Source organism: Bactrocera tryoni, chromosome 3 (genome assembly GCF_016617805.1).
Source record: "Bactrocera tryoni isolate S06 chromosome 3, CSIRO_BtryS06_freeze2, whole genome shotgun sequence".
Classification (NCBI taxonomy): Eukaryota; Metazoa; Arthropoda; class Insecta; order Diptera; family Tephritidae; genus Bactrocera; species Bactrocera tryoni.
The window spans coordinates 58311577-58327919 of NC_052501.1; the positions used below are offsets into that span (position 1 = coordinate 58311577).

The 16343-nt window shown below is 37.7% G+C and overlaps 3 protein-coding genes across 3 annotated transcripts; 2 read left to right on the forward strand and 1 right to left on the reverse strand.

Annotated features, from left to right (window-relative positions):
• Positions 1–5456: 5456 nt before the first annotated feature.
• On the reverse strand, positions 5457–7310 carry LOC120772585 (mannose-1-phosphate guanyltransferase alpha-A). The gene is made up of 7 exons (XM_040101292.1): positions 7199–7310; positions 6948–7146; positions 6331–6887; positions 6131–6267; positions 5958–6078; positions 5755–5898; positions 5457–5611 (listed from the first exon to the last, which is right to left on the reverse strand). Exons 1-7 carry the CDS (start codon positions 7236–7238, stop codon positions 5511–5513), a joined length of 1299 nt encoding a protein of 432 aa, XP_039957226.1. The 5' UTR covers positions 7239–7310; the 3' UTR covers positions 5457–5510.
• Positions 7311–9503: 2193 nt separating this feature from the next.
• LOC120771306 (importin-11) lies at positions 9504–13811 on the forward strand. Its single transcript, XM_040099241.1, has 3 exons — positions 9504–9660; positions 9745–11802; positions 12584–13811. The coding sequence occupies exons 2-3, from the start codon at positions 9748–9750 to the stop codon at positions 13619–13621; spliced, it is 3093 nt and encodes a 1030-aa protein (XP_039955175.1). The 5' UTR covers positions 9504–9660; positions 9745–9747; the 3' UTR covers positions 13622–13811.
• Positions 13812–13920: 109 nt separating this feature from the next.
• On the forward strand, positions 13921–16340 carry LOC120772822 (protein Cep89 homolog). The gene is made up of 2 exons (XM_040101619.1): positions 13921–14499; positions 14570–16340. Exons 1-2 carry the CDS (start codon positions 14239–14241, stop codon positions 15887–15889), a joined length of 1581 nt encoding a protein of 526 aa, XP_039957553.1. The 5' UTR covers positions 13921–14238; the 3' UTR covers positions 15890–16340.
• The last annotated feature ends 3 nt before the right edge of the window (positions 16341–16343 follow it).

The following is a 16343-nucleotide window of genomic DNA, read 5'->3' on the forward strand; positions in this document are numbered from 1 at the left end:
TTGTTTGTGTTGCAGCGCCGTTTGAAGCTATAATCTTCCTATTCTCAAGCATCGATAGTATCTATCTGCACACAGTGTCGTTTATGCCACCATGTGCCAGAGAATTAATTATCGCATTTACTTCTATGTTGTTGAAGGCGCCCTCTATGTCTAGAAATGCAGCCATATTGTATTGTTTGTGGTGCAGTGATTTTTCAATTACGCTTATCACCTCGTGAAGGGCGGTTTCGGTTGATCGGCCTTCATGTACGCATGTTGGGACTTCGATAACTTCTCCGCCATTATTGTTCTTACGTGTAGATCTATTAGCTTTTCTAGTATCTTCAGCATAAAGGAGGTAAGGCTTATAGGTCTAAAATCCTTGGCATTCTCGTGTGTTCTTCTGCCTGGTTTTGGAAGGAACACAACTTTACTTCTCTTCCAATTTCTTGGGATGTAAGATAGTTGATAGCTAGCTTTGTATATATTTTCAAGCCTTTGAACCATTAGTTCTACCAGTTTTTGCAGCATTATGGGCATAATCCCGTCAGGACCTGCCGCTTTAAATCGTGCAAAACTATTTATGGCATATTTGATTTTTCTTTTGTCTACTATTTGGCTTCGATAGTCAGCTAATATAGGCAGTATTAATATGATCTTTGGAAAGCATTTTACTCAGCCTAGCGGCTTCTCTGCAACTTACTATCGATGTGCAGAAAGATCGCCATGAGTCGTTTTTAGCTTTCCTGACTGCTTTTTTATATTATTTTATAATTATATTGCTGCCAGATTTTAGTTCTAAAACTCTCATTGAAAGCTTTCCTTGGTTGTGTTCTCAAATTCTTGAGTTCACTGTTCCACCAAAAGAGACTTTCTCTTTTTCAAAACTGTTAGCGGAGTAGATTTATTAAAAGTTGTGGTTAAGATTTTTTCCTACTTCTCTACTTCTGAATCTAATTCCTCAGGATTTCTGATACTCTTATTGCCTCCCTTTTCAAGGCATTTTGTTGCTATACTGGTAAATTTTCCCCATGCAGTTCTTCTAGGGTTCCGGTATGTGTGAGGTGCACTGTACTTCTCGCGGATGCTGAAGTGTATCCAGGAGTGATCCGACATGGAAGGTTCATCGGATACCCTCCAGTTATCCACAACGAGACTGTCTGTGTCTGTTGATAGCGTGAGGTCAAGCACTTCCTCCCACCCAGGAAAAATTTCCGAGCTTGGGAAAATAAAAGTTGGCTTATCGCCCTTGTTGCAAATACTTAGATTACTATTCAAAATATACTGCAAGAGTGACTCACCTCTGGTGTTTATACTGGAGCTACCCCATACGGTGTGCCTTGCGTTTGCATCACACCCTATTAGGACATCATCCTTCCTGTTCTCCTCTATTAGTCTGGTGAGCGGGGCCGGTGGTAAGTCTTCGTCATGGGCCAAGTAGGCCGAGACCAAGAAGAAGGGCTTTTCCTTCTATTCCACCTTTACCACTGTGATATCTGCTGTGCTGTAATTAGGACAAAGAAATGCATTTATACTTTTATTGATAAGAATGCATGCCCTAGGTTTACCTCTGTTCCGTGTGTAAAACAGGTTATAGTTGCTGCTCGTCGACCTCTTCCGTGTCGTCTTCGTCAGCCGCTTTGTCGCCTTGGAAGATTTTTAGTCCGACCTTGCGGATTCCGAAGCTGATTTTGTAGTCAGTCTTCTTCTGAGCCTCAATGGACTCATCACAAATGGCCACTAGTATTGGCTTGCTTGCTTTATTCGGTTTTTCCTCCTTGATTAGCTGCCACTCATCTATACCAGGTATAGATTTGTTCTGCAGCTTAATGCACCTCAGGAGTTTTTCGCCTGGCTCCTCTAGAGGGGGAAACCAAATGCGAGCACGAGGTCTCTTCGGAATTTCCCTGGCGGGTATAAGCCTCAATTGGTGGCCTACAAAGGCGTTGCTAATTTTAGCAACACTAACCGTCAGGAAATCTAGCGAGGCCTGGCCGCGATCTTGATGACCCTGTAGCCCCTGAGGGTCTTAGAGGAGTCAAACTCCGGGTGAGGACCTGCAGGATTGTCGAGTACATAGCTTAACACCATACTTGACAATCTGACGTCGATCTCCACCCACCTCTCCTGTATTGTGCCCGGAGAGGAGGAATTTCCATCTATGATGGCCACCTGCAGGCTGTCCCTGGCTACATCGCAGAATGCCTTGCCGTTGTTGTGCTGCTGTGTTCACCTTCGCTCCACCTCGGTTTTTTGGGCTGAGTTCCAAGTACCTCTGTGATGGAGCGATTTCTCTTCTGAGAAGTTCTCTCACGTTTGCTCTCTTCTTGAGGTTGATTGCTTCCTTTTCAGGTAGCCTTCATATTCCTCTACTATAGATTTGAGGCGCTTTGTTTCAGCCTAATCAACTGGGGTACCGGCTGAATGGTCTTTGGCTATCTTCCCTAGGATGAAGATTGCCCTCTGGTACCGGTTTTTCCTCAGCTAATTCTGGGATTTCTTGCGCTTCTTTTTGTTCTCTCCTTTAGCCGCCAGTGCACTTTGGTTGATGCTCATGGCAGCCTTGGAGGTGGACGCTTCCTCCCTTATATCTGGGGTTTTCACTGCTGTATCTACCGGTATACTTTAATTGGTATGTCCGATAGTACTCTTACTCGTCTCCTGGCTGGAGGCAAGTAGTTCGTCTTCTTCGGATTCCGTAATAGGATTCCTATAGTTCATGTCCTTAGTCGTTGCTGTTGTTGTCAATTTGGTTGTTGTAGTTGATGTTGTTGTTGTGTTATTGTTTCCGTTCATATTTTGGTCCCACAAGTAATCCGGAAAGGGTTGGTCACTCGTCCGCAGAGCCGGTATGCGGAGAGAAGGCTTTTATACCACCGACCTCGCCCGGGCATCGGAGGGGACCGTTCATTCAGCACTCGGCACCTTGGCTTAGGGTGGTGTTGGTTCGGATATCCCCATACTTCCACAATAGGAGATGGGCGTAAAACCTAGGGTTTATTCATCCATATCACTATTGTGGGAATTATGAAGTGTCCCTCTTAGTTCGTAAGATTAAAGTGCGTTTCCTTTGGGATGCACACTTTACTCTTACTTAAGCCCCTTCGCCACGACAAGGCGACCAACTTCAAAGGAGCTGTGCAAGGTGCTTGATACTCTCCCCCACAAAGTATAGGGCGACCATTTTCACGAACTGGACGAAAGAGTACCCGCTGGATCTAAACTTTACTATCGATTTCGTTAAATTTCTGACTATCAATAATCCTAAGATTTTAGATGTAATATTCTACAGCCTGTGGTCCATCACTTCTCATAATCAATCATCTTGCGAAACTTCGTTCCAGATACTGCAACAGGTTAAACTCCTACTTATCCAGAATGAACGACGACGTACCAAATGTACATATGTTAGTATGCAATGAGCATGACAATAACCTTTTTGAGTTTCTAACGCACCCTACTCATTTATACCCTTCTTCCTATAGTCTGACCCCATCGAAACAGCTCATTTCCCGGACCTACCATTAGATGACTTCGATAATAACCAACCCCAAATTTACCACCCAGCGGGGATTATCCACAGAGTATGGCTATGTTCGTAAATGCATCATGACTTGCAGCATAAGCAACAGTAGCAACACTGCAAGTTTGACGTTTGATACTTCTTATACAATTTTTGACAATTTGCAGATACATTTGTTTGCATTTTTGAACGCGTATAGTACTAAAATGGAAATTTTGCTGAATCTAACACTAGACGAAATTTGTCAGCAAAGAAATGATAGATTTTCTTTAAATTTAAGAAAAAGAAGCGTATTGAAGTCAAAAAGAAAAATTTGAAGGTACAAATGTTTGTCTTTAAAAAGAAAAATACCTAAAAACAAATCATTTATTAAAACAATAAAGTCGTTTCCCGAGGACATATTCCACCGTACTCTCAGCAATAACTGCGTCTCCGCATTACTGAGATTTTCACTAAAAATTTAAAAATAATAATTTATACAATTATTATTAACATAATTTAACTAAATTCCAATACAAAAATTAAAATAAAACAGTTTTGCACTTACTTTTCGTCAGACATCGTAGTTAAATGCAGTAAACAATTTTTTGATAGAAATTATGTATGATAGTTGATAGAAGTGTTGCTTTTTTGAACGCTTGATTATTGCAGTGTTGCAATATTGCATTTCTGAACGTTCTTTTTGTTATGCAATCGTCATGATGCGCGTCATGATGCATTTACGAACATAGCCTATATCCTGCTTTAACTCGGAAATGTTCCGGTCGTATCAACTATTATTATAAAAACAATAGACAGATTATTAACGAGGTAATACACCGCGACCTAGGGTCTATTGTGCCCTCTCCTATATCACATGACTTCCCAAAGTTCCAGCAGCCTGAATAGTTCCAGGAGTTTGCCGGGCGCTATTGAGGTGATGTGATCCCTGCTAATATATATGGAACCCAGGGCCTTAAGCCTTCTTCTGCAGATTGCTGTACAATCCAGAATAAGGTGTGCTGGTGTTTCCTGTTCCAGGTCGCAGAACCGGCACTTAGCACAGGAGACTATGTCCATGTTGGACAAGTGCTTCCTGAGCTTGCACTGCCCTGTGTAGATCGCGACGAGAAGGCTGAATTTGTCTCGGGGGAGGTTAGTTAGTTCTTTAAACCTTGAGAGGTTGTACCCCCCTAGAAGCAGCTTGGCATGGCGCATACTTGCTGCCTGTTGCCAATGCCGTTCTCTCTCCATACGGAGCAGCTCCTTAAGGGTGTGTGACCCTACCGCTATGCATGGTTTTGGTCCCATCATCTTGGAAGCTGCCACAGAGCGGGCCAGTTCGTCGGCCCTCTCATTTCCTTATATTCCTTTATGCTCTGGAACCCAAATTAGGTGCACCAGGTTGCACAAGGATAGGCGGTTTAGCCTTTCTATACATTCCTCTACTAAAAGCTATTTGGTCTCATATGCTGAGATCGCTTTTAGTGCCGCTTGACTATCGCTGAGAATGGCTATGCGCTGGTTGCGATAGCTGCGGCGGAGGTTGATTTCTGCGCACTGACATATGGCAAAACCTTAAGCCTGAAGGATACTTGGGAAGCATCCCATTGGTATGGACAGCTTAGTACGCGGTCCCGCAATACCTGCCCCAATATCTTCCGGTGTTTTTGAGCCGTCAGTGTACCACTGAATGGTACTGTCTTCCAGCAGCATTTCCAGCGTGGAGTCGCTCCACTCCGTCTTGCTGCCCAGAGTAACGCTATAGTTCCTTTTGAAATTAATCCTCTTCGTGGTGCCGTCCTTTGGGAGGAGGGCCAGCGGTGTGCTTTCCGCTAGTGCCTCCATCTGTCGAGAGGACATTAGCTTCCCTTATAAAAGCAATACTTTAGCACTTAGTTTGCAGTATTGTAGAAGTATTGTGCAATTCGAAGAAAAAATCGAGAGATATTGGCCAAAGTAAAGATACAAAAACTAGACATAGAACCAACATAAAACTTTAATATATAGAACGAATTCCAATTTTAATTTACAGTATTATTTCATTCTTGAAATTTCTAGACAGTTCTTTGTGCGGCAAGACGATGCTATTCAATAAAATTTTCTCAGACGGCACTTGTACAAAACATCCTGAAAAGAGAAAATTATTAAAAATTATCTATATACATACATATGTATATTAGCAATATTAAAGATGAGAAAAATCTCAATAGCTTATTTATATAAATGCACGATATTTTAGGAAAAATTTGGAAGAAAATAATGATTCTTACCCAATATGGTAATTGAAGGATTAAGTTTACCCTCTTTGTTGAATAGCGGTGGATTTTCCATTTTGGCAAATGGCTTATTCGGATCGGGATCAGACGGAGTACCTTCTACTCTTGACCACTGCCCAATTATGGATCCCCTCCCCACTTAAAAATCAATATATATGATTAATTGATATTAATTTGATAATAACTGTTTAACATACCAATTGAGTGCAATACCAGAGTATGATCTTTTATGACTGCATTTTCAAGTATAATAGATTCTCGAATTCGAACGCCTGGCCCAACGGTAACTCCTGGTCCAATAGAAACATTTGGTCCCAGCTAATTTAACGCAAATTTATTATTAATATTAGACAAATACGTTTGGACTAACCGTCGCACTGAAATGGACTGTGGCACTTGGATGAATATAAACATCGGGGAAAACGGTACACATCAAATTAGAGTCCTGTTCACTTAGCTTCGTTCCAGCGTTAGCCAGTCTTTCTGGATGAGTATTTTTGTAAAGTTCTACAATAAGTGTTATTGGAAATTACTAAGCTCTCAACCATTTATTTTTAGTGCAAAAAATACCCAAAAAATGGCGATTAGCGTAAATGGCTGAACCAGCCGTTTTTAGTTGGGACCACCAATTCGGTACTGGGATTGCGTAGAGTTTATTGGTACCAGCAAGTGGTGTTAAAACTTCCTGTTCCCATTGTATATGCCCTTGATCTTTGCCATTGGCGCCGTTAATTAAACTATAATTTGTGTACTCTTGACTTTTTGAATAAAATACTTCGGCTAAATGAGCAAATATATCCGTGGAACATACGTACACACCACAATTAATAAAAGTAGAAACATATGAGCTTGGCTTTTCAACATAATGCGACACTACACCGCTGTTACGATCAAATACTAGGCATCCATAATGCAGCGATTGCTGTCGCGTCGCCTCAGTGCTCATAATGGTCACGAGAGCCGTATCAGCATGCTGCTTATGGAATGAATATAAATCTTGCAGAGGAAAATCAGCGCACACATCACCATTTAAAATGAAAAATGCACAAGGATTTCCGGATCGAATTTGATCGCGAAAGTGGTACATGCCGCCTGCAGTGCCTAACGAGGTAAATTCCTGTAAATATCTGGAAAATACGCAATTATTGAATACAAATACAAATATTTCAAAATGTTTTCGTTACTACCTAATGTTAATATTATATAAATTTTGCATATCACTGACAAAATTTTCCATTTGAACTTGGGGATAATACCCAATTATAAGAATTTCTTTCAATTCCGGTAAACGTAGGCATGCTTCAATATGATGCTGTATAATCGGTCGACCGGCTACTGGAAACAAAGGCTTCGGTGTGTCCAAAGAAAGTGGACGGAAGCGAGTACCTAAAATAAAATAAATCGATTACTTTTCGAGAATTTGAAACAAATGACTCACCTTTTTGTGGGCCTCCAACAAGGATCACAGCTTTCAACATTGCAAAACTTTATTCGTAGCAGAAGCACTTCTTATCAATAAAACAGCTACGTGTTGTCTGCTCACTTAAGTGCTGAACACATAGAGCGCGATACGACATGGCAGCACGACAGTGAACTGTAAATGGCGTCGTGAATTCTTCTACATGAACATTTGTAAGAAGACAGCGACATAACAATGGCCGGCATGTACACAAGACAACACGGCTGTCCATTTTGCATGTACACCTTTCACTTCAATGAAATTTTAATATATTGTTCAAAGTAAAATTTTTTATGCAAAAAATAAGTAAATATTTATTCGTTTCAAATTATAAATTGTTATTACAAATGATATAACAGAACTATTTTATGCTTTTATTTGTAAAATAACGTCAGGTTTGTTAGAGCTTTGAATAGTTTTACATTTTACATATTAGAGCCTTATCACACGAGGCAACTTTTGTTGCGGCAACTCTTGGTTTATAGGCGAGGGGGCGACGAGGAGAGGGGAATCGCGCCGAGTTTCCAGTGTTCAGCAACTCGCTTTGTGTTCTTATTCGTAGCAGTTCGCTGCGACGTTTTTCGGCATTCGTGTTCTTTTCTTTCGTAGTACATAGTTGCATTTGCGTATATTTTTTTGAAATTAATATTTTGAATATATATAAAAAATTTAATTTCATCTTTTGGTAAGTAATTTGCAAATATGTATACAAATATACATAATATAATATAAATATTTTAGAAAATGGAGTATGACGAAAAAATCGAATTAATTAAAGATATTGTGAAATGTATGGAGGAAGCCATACAAATTGATTTAGACGATAGTAAAAAGGGTGATATATGTTTGTTTTAATAAATAAAATGTATTTCTTAATTGACAGAGCTGATTAATATATGTGATAGAGTGGCCCAAATACCTAAAAGGAAAAAGAAACGACAATGGGTTAAAGTAAAGTGAAAGAGAATGAGAAAAAAACGCGAACAGAGTTGCGCAACACAAGTTGCTCGTGTGAAGGTAATGGGCGACAGCAAAAGAGAATCGCCCGAGAATTAGTAACTAAAGTTGCCTCATGTAATCGCAAACTTAGTGGCATCACTCCTCTCCACTGTCAACTCTACTGTCGTTGGCAAATATAAGTTTGCGATTACATGAGACAACTTTAGTTGCTAATTCTCGGGCGATTCTCTTTTGCTGTCGCCCATTACCTTCACACGAGCAACTTGTGTTGCGCAACTCTGCTCGAGTTTTTTTCTCATTCTCTTTCACTTTACTTTAACCCATTGTCGTTTCTTTTTCCTTTTAGGTATTTGGGCCACTCTATCACATATATTAATCAGCTCTGTCAATTAAGAAATACATTTTATTTATTAAAACAAAGATATATCACTCTTTTTACTATCGTCTGAATCAATTTGTATGGCTTCCTCCATACATTTCACAATATCTTTAATTAATTCGATTTTTTCGTCATACTCCATTTTCTAAAATATTTATATTACATTATGTATATTTGTATATATATTTGCAAATTACTTACCAAAAAATGAAATTAAATTTTTTAAGTATATTCAAAATATTAATTTCAAAAAAATATACGCAAATGCAACTATGTACTACGAAAGAAAGAATACGAATGCCGAAAAACGTCGCAGCGAACTGCTACGAATAAGAACACAAAGCGAGTTGCTGAACACTGGAAACTCGGCGCGATTCCCCTCTCCTCGTCGCCCCCTCGCCTATAAACCAAGAGTTGCCGCAACAAAAGTTGCCTCGTGTGATAAGGCTCTAAGAATATTTTGAAGTTAGCGAGAGCCACAACAGTCGGCCTGCAATCGTGTAGTCGTGCAGCTGTCTAAATAACTGTGTCCTTTAGAACGTGTGTATTTTAGTAATTGACAGATGTCGCTTGCAGTCTGTCGCGCTCCATGTGTTCAGCTCTTTATTGCTATTCTAGGGCTACCATTTGATCCGAAATGCTTTATGAGCGCGAAGTATCTGAATTTTGTTTACATTTGAAAATTTTCCGAAAAGAAATAAATTTGTATATAGAATATATGTATGTATGTATATTAACTCTATATCAAAGTATACACCTGCAACTTTCGCTGAGATTATGCAATACAAGACTTGTTAACAAAAGAAATATCTACGTTGATTGTAAAATTATTTCTAAAATACTAAATATTTGTCATGAAACACAGCAAATAACTTTTTGAATTGAACGTACCCAACAATTGAATTGGCAGCTGGTGTCAAATAGTCACCAACATATGTATGTATGTAAATTTTAGCTTTTTGCATATAACTTTTGGTGTCAAAATCCATCAACATCGATATAGGAATTAAAACAAATACAATTGTGCAAAGTTAAATCGATTTCGTGAGCAGCCCGGAACAACTATAAGGAAGGGTTTTAAAAGCGTTAATGAAGTATTTTTGTATGTATTGTAGTATTTTTTACAAATTCAAAGAATCATTCGGTTGTCTACTTAAGCTTTACATATTAAAAATTCAATTCACAGGGGATGAACATAGAGCTGGCTTCTCCCGAGTTGATGGTGTGCGAAACATTACGTGCCGCCACCGACCCTAATCATGAGGTGGTTCTTAAGGCTGAAGCTCAGTTGGCAGAATGGGAAACGCAGCCAGGATTTTTTTCTACCCTGGCACGTTTTGCCATGCATGGTGGCAATGATATCGAGCAACATCAATTTCATATTGACTTGAATGTGCGATGGATGGCAGCAGTTTATTTAAAGAACGGCATAAATAAGTATTGGAGGCGAAATGCTCGAAATGAACTGCCTAATGAAGAAAAACAACAAATTCGTCAGGTATTATTGAAAAACTTTAGTACGGAACCAGTACCACAAGTGGCTTTACAAATTGCCGTGCTTATTGCACGCATAGCCCGCATTGATTGTCCTCGTGACTGGCCAGAGTTAATACCTCAGCTAGTTAAACAGTTACAAATGTGTGCACAAAGTGATGGTGATGCTGGAGAACAACAGCGAGTCTTACTTGTTCTTCATCATGTGATAAAAGCACTGGCATCTCGACGCATGATGGCAGAGAAACGAGTTTTTGAAGAACTAGCGGGGAATTTATTCGTATACATGCAAGAATTATGGGATGCTTTTACTACACTTTTCTTTCATCAACTCAAAACGGCATCTATAAATGCAATATCAACTTTAGAACGTGCACTTTTATCGATGCGAATTTTACGAAAACTTACAATATATGGTTTTCCGAAGCCCTTTAAGGTAGAATGTTGCATGCACTTTCTAGAACAGCTATTTACACGACTTAAGCAATGCTTAGAGTGCCGCTATGAATTACAACATCTTGGAGCTGAAGAACAATTAATAAGATTAATTGAAAAGTTTATATTGAAACAAATGAAGACGTTAACTGAATTTCAAGATATGCACTCCAGTTCATTTGGGCGTTTTGTTCCTGTTGCCCTAGAGTTTAGTTTTGAACATGTCTTCCATGAAGGTGCGCGTCTAATATTTACTGACAATGTCATAAACTTCAGCAACTTTGCAATTCATTGCATCAATCTTATGAAAGGGATAATGATGTGTAGTGCTTATGCAAATTCAGTAACTGCTGGTGAACATCTAGCAGCTGAACAGGACGCAGCTATACATATAGCATTATCAGATTTTTTCACAAACGAGCGTTTATGTTATATTTCCGATAAAGTTATAACTCATTATTTCTTGTTAACGCAAAACGAGCTAGATCAATGGATGGAAGATCCCGAGGGCTTCGCTCAAGATGATGGCGGGGAGAGCTGGAAGTATGCTCTTCGTCCATGCATTGAATCATTTTTTCTAACATGTTTCAGTCAATACCAGTCTCAAATGACGTCTGAGGTTGTAAAGTATATACGAAAAGCTCAGCAAATCGAATTAACCCCCGCATCTGATCTTAAAGATATGCTTCAGAAAGATGCCATATATAATGCTGCAGGATTAGCTTCATTTCACTTTTTCAATGACATTGACTTTGACTCTTGGTTTAGTAATCAACTATTGGGGGAGTTGCGGATTGAAAGCGATAATTTTCGAATTCTTCGCAGAAGAATTATATGGTTAGTAGCGGAATGGGCGGCCGTTAAATTTTCACGAAACTTACGTCCTTTGGCTTACGAAGCATGCCTGCATTTACTTCGTCCAACTGAAGATATGTCTATACGACTTGCAGCTTCCCGTACACTTTCTACCTTAATTGGAGACTTTGAATTTGCACCCGAGCATTTCCTACCTTATTTAGAACCTTGTTTTAATGCACTTTTCGTACTCCTGGGAGAAGCTAGAGAATGTGACACGAAAATGAATGTGTTGACAATAATGTCGTGTATTGTAGAAAAAATGAGTGATAACATTGAACTCCAGGCTGACAATCTAATATCGTATTTGCCACTTTTGTGGAAGGAAAGCGAGGACTTCAATATGTTAAGATGTGCTATCATATGCACATTACAGCAACTAGCAAAAGCATTGCGTGATATACCGGAATCTATGAAGCCATTTCTCTACAACGTTATACAGCTCAGCACTGATCTTCAGGTAATACTTAAAATTATCAAATTCAATTAACTTCAGTTGTATTCTGTATATCAAGATTAATGCTAAACATTGATATTTTTGTATGAGTAATTTAAGAAAAAATGCGATTTGAGCATAATGTAGAGATATAAAATATATAAATATATAAAAGGATAGACAGACGAATAAAATATCAAAATATAATTGGAATTTAAGATTTCAAAAGTTGCATAATAATATTAGCGCTGTGGCAATCAGAAGATGTCAATCTAAAAGACATCAGTTTAAAATTGTTTTAACTTCAGCCTATGACTTTAGAATAACAGATTGGTCTTTGCGTATAAAATCGAAGATTTCTAAATTAAAATATGCCTCAGTTTTTGTTAAGACCAAAAAGATGTATTTAAATAATATTATAATTAGCTACATTATAGCAGGCAAGCTCAAATATATGGCAAAAATAGAGTTTAAATGTACAAATTCCATCGATATTTCCATATTCGGAATAAACTTTTTTTTTAATTTAGAACATCCATAGTGATATAATGTTTTTATGTCCTAACACATAAGTGATTTGTTTAATTATCACAGTATTCCCATTAAATATCGAGTTCTTTCACGAATATATTAAATTTAGAGATTTTTTTATGGCGCTCCAATTTTTACTTGAGACTTGCTATTTAATTAAGTTAATTAATTTCTTTGGTTGAGACGTTTTTTGTTAAAAGTGGATATATTTTTAATGATTAATATTCTTGTTGTGTTAATTGTAATTCCCTTTTTTTTATTTTTTTTTTTTTAGGAGCTGTCATACATATACCTCATGGAGGAAGGTTTGGCGCTTTGGGTTGCCGTTGTAGAGAATTCGACAGTTATGTCTACAGAATTGCTAGATTTATGCAAAAACCTTCTGCCTATCATTGAAATGTCCTCGGAAAATTTGCGAATAGTTTTGATCCTCATTCAAGCATACATACTCTTGGATGCACATTCATTTCTTGAACGCTATGGAAAGGAATTCGTCCAGTTTTGTGCGCGAATGTTCGATGATTTGCGGCCAGAAGGCATTACATTGATGCTTAAAGTGTTCGAAACTTGTTTAAAGTCAGATGCAAATTATGGATTGGAATTGGTACGACCCGCCTTGCCTTATATTTTTAAGCAAGTGTACCTGGACAAAGAATTTCCTATTCTGATGTCAATGTATTTGATGATGGTTGCGAGGGTATTGCTTATTAGTCAATCTGTTTTCACTGCAGTTTTGCAGGAATTACAGTTGCCTAATGCTTTAGAGACTATACTTGACGTGTGGATACGTAAGATGCCGTTGGTAACGGAAGTAGAAAAACGAAAGCTTTTTGCGATGTCTTTCGCATCGATCTTTACTAATAATTCAATATTAATAGAACGGTTTCCAGCAATTATGCAAAATATTGGAGACACACTTATGGATGTGATGCGCGAAGAAGATAATGAAGTTGACGATATCAACAGTTCTGATAACGTTGTAAATACACCGCCCTGTCCAGCTGGCGAGAAGGAAATCAAATTCTGCGACTCTTTAGTTTTTCTCGATGAACATGACTTGGATACAAGCAATTATTGTATAATGGACGATTTTGACTATAAGACTTATCACTATGATCGCTGTAGACAGCTATCTCTTAAAGATCCAGTACATAAAATTGTACTCACAGAATATTTGGAATGGCAATTAAATACATTGCGAATGCAAATGGGCGAAGAAGCTTACAAACAACTCATGCAATCTGTGTATTCTGGTGTATTGGAGAAGATCGGAAAATTTATAAAACTGAATTTAAATTTTCAACCCAACTAGCTGAAAATATGATATATTTTATGCAATAATACACACATACATATATACGAATAGCCTTTAACCCAAAGCGAAACGAAGCGAGTCACTAATTTTCTACTTCAATTATAAGATATGACAGTATGAGCCTTTTCTGTCTCTACTGCCATTTACGTATCCTTAACGTAAAATAAAATAATATAACTTGAACAAACTTTTGGTTATTTTTACAATAAAATATTTTTATAGTTTAACTAAAGTTCGTAAACATAAACAAAAAAATGCGATATAATTTAAAATTTTTTGTTTTATTTAACGAAGCAAGGAACAAAATAAAAGTTTAATTAAACGCAAAACGGCTTTGAAGTTATTATTAAAGACCTACATATATTTTGTCTCAATATAAAAATGACATTTGTTAATAAATGACATGCATCTACCCCCAAAAATGCTACATACATACTTACATACATAAACTTATACATACATATGTAAGTATGAATACATATATTTCCAGTACTCACCATGGAGATGTATAATGATTGTTTTGTATACTACTTTGTTCTTGCAATTATTACAGTAGAAATGAAATGCCAGTCAGTGAAGACAATTTAATGTACTAGATAAATTTCTTAATAAATATGACTTCGCTACAAAACGAAATTCAACGCAAACATTTAATCGTTACGGATCTGGATCTCTCTGACAGTCAGCAAATGCAAGAAGTAAAAAACTGTCATGATTCAAATCACAAAGTTCACAAAAAACGTTACTCGGAAAAACAGGTGCATACCATTTCGGGCAACTTTAACCGCCGTTCTCGATCTGCTGAAAATCGTTCTGAGGAACATAAACCCAATATTAAACAAAGCATCCGCATTAACAGTTACTTCAATGAAGTGGTAATATCTAATAACACAACAGTTCAATATTTTCAAATAAAGTGGAATGAGTTTTCTATTTTCCTTACAGTTGCAATCCAAAGACAAACAAATGGAAAAATTGTTGCAACGTTTAGCCACCTTACACAAATTTAATGAACAATTTGACGTACAAAACAAAGAGCTTCGTTCGCACATACATACCCTGGAGGATCGTGTAGAGAGCTTGCAGTTCGATGTTGCAAATTGTAGTCATTGTCAGGAACTAATGCAACAACGAGATAAATGTTTGACTGAAAATCAGACATTAGCGTCTGATGTATCGATGATGAAGACTCTTGTGTATCGCCTTAATGTACAAATTGAAAATTATCAGGATCGTTTGCGCCTTTCTAAAGATTTTACAAACAATACAAATAACACAAGTTCTGATGATGTTGTTCCACATTCGTCTTCTAAATCAACGTGGGAAGAGAGTGATGTACGAACACATTCACTTGCGCCGTTGCTACATTCGTATGATGAAATGATTCGGGATAAAGAACACTTAATACAACAATATAATCAGGAATTTGAACATTTCACAGGGGAACTGAAAAAGGCACTAGAAGAAAATAATAGTCTATTGCTACAAAACGAAAGCTTTCGTCGAGACGTTAGTTCTTGGCGGGAAGAACGTACCCGATTGCAGGCACAAATCGATGTTTGCCGCGCAAAAGTTGAAGCTCAAACAAGAAAATCGGACTTGGCCAAAGAAAAGTTAATGGAAGTAATGCATTGTTATGAGCACAAAATGCAGTCTCTGGTTTTGGACCTGGAACATTTACAAGCTGCTTACACACGCTGCAAGAATGAGCTATTGTCGCTCAAAAGTTTCAAGCCGCATGCCACTGATGGCATAGAGCACGATTTACAAGAGTGTAAAGCACTTTTAGAACAGTTGAAAGAGCAGTACAAGGACGAGAAACACATGCTCGTGAAATCTGTTGAAGAACTTCAATCGCGACATGAGGAAGATAATAGGAAAATTTCTGAAATGAGAATGAAAAATGAGACTTTGGAGAAGAGACTGGAAGAGCAGCGCACTGCAATAGAAGAGTTTCAAAACAGTGTCATTTCTTTTCAGCGAACTACCGCAAAAATCAAGCGCTCTAGAGATCGGTTGAAGGCACGGTTGCGAATTGCATTGCAATGGACCCAGAAAATGGAGGAAGGACAAGTAAATATACAAAGTACTTGGGACGCTCTAAAACGTCTTGAAACCATTGTAAAGCATAAAGAGTCACAAGTGCGTGGCCTTCATGCTCGTCATCTGCAAGAGATCGAAAAAATGCAAAAGAAACTATCTCAAAAAGAGGAGACTATAAGAACTATACTTAAAGGAAAACTTGTAATCGGCGAAAATCGGTAGATAATAGATCGTTACTGCAAGCGAACGATTAGTTATATAGACTTCGACAAATTTACTCAAACGATGTTTAAAAATGTTATTCACACTAATTAAGTTTACAATAAATTTTCCACTATATAAATATCTACGTATGTGTAAAAGATATACAAATAATGAATGTTTGCTCAATGAAAACGTTAGATACTGAATAAGACGCAGACATGAGCATCCACTAGTGTAATTTTAAGGTTTATACTCTCGCAACATGTTACAACAAAAGTTATATTAGTTTTGTACACCTAACGGTTGTTATATACTATATACATACATAATTGATTAAATATTAAAATACCCAGGTGGCTTTATCTAATGCAACGAATTTCGATCCTCTGGTAGACGTTTTGCACATCTTCTCAACACATACTACATATATATTAAATATATCTTCGATAGAATTTATGTCGGATACATAACC